This window comes from Antrostomus carolinensis, unplaced genomic scaffold (genome assembly GCF_000700745.2).
Source record: "Antrostomus carolinensis isolate BGI_N321 unplaced genomic scaffold, ASM70074v2 scaffold5095, whole genome shotgun sequence".
In the NCBI taxonomy this organism is placed as follows: Eukaryota; Metazoa; Chordata; class Aves; order Caprimulgiformes; family Caprimulgidae; genus Antrostomus; species Antrostomus carolinensis.
The window spans coordinates 1,261-8,727 of NW_010318292.1; the positions used below are offsets into that span (position 1 = coordinate 1,261).

A 7,467-nucleotide genomic window follows, 5' to 3' on the forward strand; every position below is an offset into this window, starting at 1 on the left:
TAATGTTATGCAGAATCAAATTATTTCTTAGTTCTTCTGTAATATGACAAATAGATTTTGTTCTGTGAAAAGGGATGCCAAAATGATGGGAATAGAAGGAAGAGGGGAGAAATCCTTTGAAAATTCCATGATGAGTTTGAGAATATCAGCTGTATTAATCTGGTACTAATTCAAACTGAATGCTGGTTTTAATAAAATTGCATGCTGCTGTCCACCTAGGAGCTGAAGCTGCCCTCCTACAAAGGCCAATCTCCCCAGTTACATCTGAGAAGATACTTTGCAGATCTGATTGCCATTGTGAGCAATCGGTTCAGACTCTGTCCTGCTGCACGACATCTAGCTGTGTATCTCTTGGACCTCTTTATGGATCGTTATGACATATCTATACAGCAGCTGCATGTGGTTGCTCTTTCCTGTTTACTTTTAGCAAGTAAGTATGTAGCACCGAACTTTAACTAGAGCAAAATAGGTTCTACTGCCAAATACAAGGTGTGTCTTGATGGGACACAGCAGACAGGGGAAACAAAGTGGTTATAAAAGACAGGCAGATTAGTGTATATCAGCTTGGCCCAATTGGTAGAACCTTTCTTTTGACTCTTGTTTTGACTTCTGTTGGCACCTGATGAAACCAAGGGGAGAAAAAACAAACTGCAATTAAAAACCAATGTTTATGCTTGGAAACAAATTATTCTGAGGTGAACTTTCAGAGCTGTATTGTAGGAATGGAAAGACTGTATTTCTGAGGACATCTCTAAATAGGCAGATCCAGTGGCACATACCATAAAGGAAGAAATGAAATAAACCATATGTAGACTGTACTGCACCCTGCTGATGGTGTTGTGTGGTTCTGGAATACTTCAGATTTCATCAATTGCAATGTTCCTTAAGCAAGCTAAGGCTAGCATATGTCACATACAAAATGTAATATTGCTGAAACAAATTGGTGAATGCACAGTGATCTGAAGACAGAATTAATTACAAACACTCATTATGAACAGTGCTGCTTATGTTGACCTCGGCTAGATTCTCGTGTTGTGTATCCATCTTTTGACATTTGTGGACCCCTTTTAGATTCCCCCAAAGAGATATGGGTGTAGTTTGCTGGGATACCTGCTGACACTTGTTCTTAAACCAATAGATTCAGAGAAATGGGTCCTGGCAGAAGAACTGACGGTTCAGTTTGTGCTGATTTGTTTCTCTGAATCTATTTTCATTTTCCCAAATAAGATATATCACATTGTAGCTCTAGGCCCTCTTTGCTAGAAAACCAGAGCACTGAGGTGTTGGCTATTTTTGGTATAATTCTTCCTTTCATTGCATCCCTTGTCTCCACTAATATGGCTATTCAGCAGAACAGTGAAACAAGAAAAAGGTTATTTCAGATTCTTCTGGGTATAAACTTGGACTGGATGCCACCAGCCAGCAGTCTTCTCTTGGCAAAAGATGAGGTGCTGACTATGAAAACCTTGCCTCAGAACCCAGTGTAAACCATTTAGGAAAATGGATTGGCTTTGAACTAATGCCAGATTTTCAAATTAAATTCATGTTCTGAAGATAATTTTTTTTTTTTTTTAAATCACCTCTGCCATCTTTCATAACAAGCTGCAAGTAGAGCTTTGAAAGCCTGGAATACGTGCTCTTCTGAGAAGCAGTGTATTAATTGGTTCAGAAAGCACAAACCAGCATGCTATTTTAAACTTTTGCCCTGTGTGGCTTAAACAAGCAGTTTAATCAGCGATGCAATAAGTTGGACAAAACACACTGTGATATGTCTGATAAGGTAATAGAAGCAATAGGAGAAATGATTATGTGATTCCTGAAGCTTTTATTTCTGTAATTGCTAGAGTATGGGAAACAAAAACGTAACAGACTGGGACTGGTGTTGGATGAAATCCTGTATAAGTACCTCCACTGTTGAAAAAAAGTAAACCTTCAGTATGTTCAGTCCTGCAAAACTCTCTAAAAATGTGCATTTACAACATATCATGTAATACTGAATAGAGAGTGTAAGATGGAAAGAATTTGTAATGAAATCGAAATAGCACAACCATATGGCAAACTGTATGGAAATGTGACACTTGTTTCTCTTGTTAATGGGTTTTCTACATATACAATTTTGCTTCAGGCTAAAAACATACAGGCCTGACAAGTTGAAGTCCAAGGAAAGCTGAAGCTACTAGCAGTGTTAAAGTTGAAACAGTGTGTATGGCAGTGTGGGTTTTCAGATGCACATTGCTGAAATCCACTTGTTTGAAATGCTGGAGCAGCTTATCAGCTATCAAATCTAAAAATGTACCTACCATAACAGGCGTTAAAAGCAGCCACGTTGGCCAGAGCTCTAGCTATACCCTAATCAGTTTTAGAAACAAAAAGGGTGTGTAGGGGCAGGAGGGTAATTAGAGCCAAATGCTGTGGTGCTGTGTATGCCAAGTCACATCACAGTGGTATTTCATTGATGGTGAGGACACATTATATGATAATTTGGTGACAAAAACTCGCACATGTAGTGCCAGTGATGCCCTGATACAGCTTCTGCTCTTGGCAACCGGCTTCTGTGTGCTGGGGTGGGAAAACCAGCAGGAAACATGTCACTGCACAGTATCGTACATGGTGTTTGACATTATCTGCTGAAATTTACTCCTTTATAGTACATACTCCTTTTTGTCTCTGATGACGTCTTCCATTTGAGCTTTGCATCTGCAGGGAAGTCCCAAGCTTGTTTGACCTCACAGAATTGAAGTATGACCAATGCAGGCATTAGATACAGTCTGATTTATAGTTCATTTGTGCTGAATCTTTTTTCTCCCTCTTTCTGTTCACCTGAAGGTAAATTTGAAGAAAAGGAAGACAGTGTTCCCAAACTTGAACAGTTGAACAGCTTGGGTTGTATGACTAACATGAATTTGGTACTAACAAAACAGAATTTGCTTCATATGGAGTTGTTGTTGCTAGAAACATTTCAGTGGAATTTGTGCCTCCCAACTGCTGCTCATTTCATCGACTATTATCTTTCTATTGCTGTCCATGAGACTGATCTTCATGATGGCTGGCCAATGGTTTGCTTAGAGAAGACTAAGTTATATATGGCAAAATATGCTGATTACTTTCTGGAAGTATCACTGCAGGGTGAGTTACGTACTCCTTTGTTGTGTCAAAGGTAATGACTCCTTTGTTGTCTTGACAGACAAGGTCCAACTTAAATGAATCTTTTTCTTATTCCTTCTTTCTAGATCATGCATTTTTAAATTACGCCCCTTCTTTAGTTGCTACTGCGTGTGTAGCTTCTTCAAGGATTATCTTGCGTCTCTCGCCAACGTGGCCTACCCGACTGCATCATCTTACTGCATACTCTTGGGATTTCCTAGTGCCATGCATTGAGCGACTATTAATGTAAGTTAACAACAGCAGCCTTTTTTAAGCCCATTTCCACATCTGTTGGTATGCTTAATTGCTGTTAGCACTGAAAGCAAATTTCTTTCTGAATTTCATGTTTTCTATTCTAAAAATACGTAGGTATTAGGTAATATTGTTAGGTAGTAACTGTTTTGTTCTTTCCAAAAAAGAAAGCCTTATCAGATCTAACCTCTTTCCTGTTCTTTCAACAAGCAAACCTCAGGCTTGCATTTCCACTGAACATCTTCTTGGCATGCTTTGAGAATCTGTTAAGTAACTTATTCCCACTCTCTGTAGTTGGCTCAGAGAGGAAAAAAAGAGAGTGAAGAGTACCAACTGCATAGGAGCTCCTACTTACACTGAAGACTCTCTGCCTTGGAAGTTCAAGGGATGCTCCAAACAGATTATGAATCAAACATGCAGACTGTTTGAGTCACCAGCTTTGGGGGGAGGAAATGACCAGGAGGTTGTATCCATTTTTGCACTACAGTGGAGAGATACAGCTGACATGAGATAAAAATGCCAGAGTGCCAAGTGAACCTTACTGGGAGGGGATGTTACACAATCAGTTCTTTTATTCTGAACCTTAAGATTGAAACCTATGCCCACTGCAACTGCTTTCCTCCTACAGGAGTTTGCTCTTGTCCAGCTCTAAATACAGTTGTGCTCCGTAGAAGCACAGGAACAGCTGTATCTGTAAGAATCACATCTTATAAGTGTGACATTATCACCCCAATGGCCTCTTTTGGCTTCGCTAGTATGTGTAATAAAAGGGATAGTACTTAAAGCATGCAACTGCTGTTGGCAGAAGTGTTTTCAGTATTGCTCTGGAACACTTGGGGATGGGGTGGGGGGTGAAAAAGCCTTTCAGTCGTCTTTGCAGTGTACCATAAAAAGTTATCAGTCTTAGGAGAAAATGGTGAGCAGTTGAACCTTAGCTGTCTTCAAGAGATCTGCCTTGTATAGGCAGTACCAAAAAACTTGGATGATTTTAGGCCTGACTGAAGTGTATAGGTGGCACCTGTTTAACCTCAGCGTAAGAGCAAGGGGAAGAGTATGTCTAAATACATTTGAGACAGATGTAAATCAAAGGGGATTCAGGTGAGCTAAACCGTCTAACTTAAGTACTGAGTAGGCTAGAAAAAAGGTGAGAGGAACAAAAAAAAAAAAAACACTCCTGTGATAGTTTCACTGGGCTGGCCCTTGGCTAGCAGCCAACACAGCTGTTCACCCACTTCCCCCCCACCCCCAGGAGATAGGGGAGAGGATTGGGGGGGCAAGGGTAAGGAGGCTTGTAGGTTGAGATAAGAACAGTTTAATAATAGAGAAAAAACTTAATACTAATATAGAAATAGTAGATATAACGATAACAGTAACAAAATATGCAAGTGAATGACACCCAATGCTATAGCTCACCCCCCTCCTGACCCAGCCGGGCCCGTTCCCAGATAACGATCCCGGAGGAGCAACAATCCCGAACCGAAACCGCAATCCCGGAAGAACGACAGCCCGAGCGAAAGGCAGAGAGAGCTGAAAGAGGAAGAGACCCTCACTAATATAGTGGACATGAAGTGATATGATATGGAATACCCCATTGGCATATCTAACTGTCAATTAAGTTTATTAATTTAAATATTCTTCTCCTCCCTTAAATCTTGTGCTTGTGGACTAACAGAACACAAAGTCCTTCACTTCCAGTGACAAAAATGTAAACATTGGTATGTTATCAGTGTCTCTCTCACAGCAAAGTCCCAGGCTGGAAGCAAAACACAGCACAATTCTAGCTACTGAAAAAGAAACCCAGCTCTGTTCCAGCTAAAAACCAGGATAACTTCCCAAAGCAGGATCCAATATAAATATACATATGGCCTTTAAGTACTGTAATGTAGATCTTTAAAAACCCAATTACCCAATTTAAATTAGGTGGAAGCAGCAAGTTTTAATTTCAGGTTCTGGTAATCTGGCACTCTATTCCAGTATACCAGCAGACCTTACTGCACTGGTAATTTTAGATGCTGCTGTATTATTTGTATTGTACTTGGCTTTTGTCTGCATTTTGTATTGCTATGAAATGAAGTGAAACTCTGAAAAGACACTATCCTAAAGAAAAGACATTTTTAAACCTTAAATTATTTTAAAGGGTAGGCTAAAATTATTTTCTCTCTTTTTAAAAAAAAAATAGCTTTGGAAGCTTTCAGATAATTGCATCATCTGTTAGAGTGCTCTTAAAAGTTAACCCAAAAGAGTTTAAATTATTCTAATATCTATTTTCATCTATTCTGTCTTCTCAATTTTGTTTTAGTGCACATGATAATGATGTGAAGGAAGCAAACAAGCAAAAAGGACAGCATGCTCAGTCTGCCCAACATACTGTGTTTCAGACCCCAGCTCCAACTCCCCAGCAGGCTAATGCTCAACAGCCCCTACCACAGTATCTCCAGGCTCATCAGTCTTCATTACAGTATCACCATCAGACATCACAGCAGCAAAACTGTCAACAGAGATTATCATCTAATCATACAGCATCTTACCCACTTCAGACTTGCCCTGCTGCCTTACAGTCTAGTGTTCAGGCTCGGGGCCATGTACAGACTGGTGCTGCAATGTCACTAGCTGTCCCACTAGAAGTGAAGCCATGTATAAGTGTCTCCTACAACCGGAGTTATCAAGTGAATGGACGATATTCCTGTATTACTCCCTGCTTTGAGAGGTGATAAGTACAGAATGGTTTTGTGCTTGTTTGTTTGGGGTGGAAAGTTGTGTTGAGGAGAATTGTTTTGGGTTTTTTTGTTAAACCTCAAATAAGTTTGAGGGTGACAAATTGAATAAAAGAAAGTGTCTTTCCAGAAAAAAAGCAACTGGATTGGCAACCAAGTACTGTAGCTCAAATACAGACTGCAAAAAATAAGCACACAGAACACCCTCTAAAAAGAACGTGTACACCTGGGGATAAGAAGTTCTTACTCTGGCACTCAGAATACTCTGTGCTTCTAATGCACATCCTTGAAATACTAGTCAAAAGAAAAATAGCTGTGGACTAACTACAGACTTACCTTTTAATGAAGGAGACATGCAGTATTATTTTGAAGACATTTATGCAATACCACTGTACAGTATTAACACTTACTTTAAATTTACTGAAACTTCAGAATCCATTGAATGCCAGACTTCTCCAGATACATGGGGACCACAGGAAGAGATCTCATCTGGCTATCTCCATACTCTTGCCCCTTTTTCAGCACTTGTGTTGGGTATTTGCTTTAGGCTAAGGCATTTAAGTTAACTGGTATTTTGGCTAGTTTTAAAGTTTTGTACCTCACAGGATAGACACTATGTTTTTATGTTTTTCTCCTCCCTATCCTTTTTGTGTTTAAAGTAACTCTTTCATACTAACTCAGGGAATTTTCTACTCATTACTCTGTGCTGCTGGTTTGTACACTTAATTGGGTATAACTTGAGGGAGGAAGGTGGAGAGGGAAGAAACTATAGCAAGTGAAGTGGCTTTTCTTCAGGGCATCTATATGCAGAGTACCAAAGGGATATGTTAGTGTTCGCAGAATGCAGGTGTGAACTACTGCCCAGCAGTGTGGTATTGAGTAATTGAAGAAAAGAGAAAGTTTCAGCTGAACTTGTACTGTACCAGAACTATTACAGTGGCTGTGGTTCCTCTGTGTACAAACACATGTAGTATTAACCAACAGAAAGCATCCTCCAATTCTACTGACAGTATCACCTGTACAAAAAAAGTACAGTTAAGTGCTTATAGAAATCCAGTTCTGTCAGGCTTATAGTGGAGGGAAATTCTCAGGTAATAGTGGGGCAACTTCTTCTGCTATTTGGGAGTTCCAGAAGAAACTGCAGAGATTTACTCTTCTAAGTGGGTGGATCAAAAATATATTGCAGAGTGAACTGCTTTATCACAATTAAGGTGCTAATTACATAAATTTATGGAATTACACTATCTCCTGTGGAGTGGATAGGCTGAGGGTAGAAAGCTTCACTCATCCAATTCTTGGATGAAAATGGTGGTAGAGATATTAATGGAGGATTTTTCTTTTCTTTTCTTTTTTTTTT

At 39.6% G+C, this 7,467-nt stretch overlaps 1 protein-coding gene across 1 annotated transcript; it reads left to right on the forward strand.

Annotated features, from left to right (window-relative positions):
* Positions 1-219: 219 nt before the first annotated feature.
* On the forward strand, positions 220-6,107 carry CCNJ (cyclin J; the record flags this gene model as incomplete). The annotated part of the gene is made up of 4 exons (XM_010168824.1): positions 220-430; positions 2,827-3,126; positions 3,231-3,390; positions 5,696-6,107. Coding segments are annotated over 4 exons (1,083 nt in total), but the record flags the coding sequence as incomplete, so codon positions are not given.
* Positions 6,108-7,467: the final 1,360 nt, after the last annotated feature.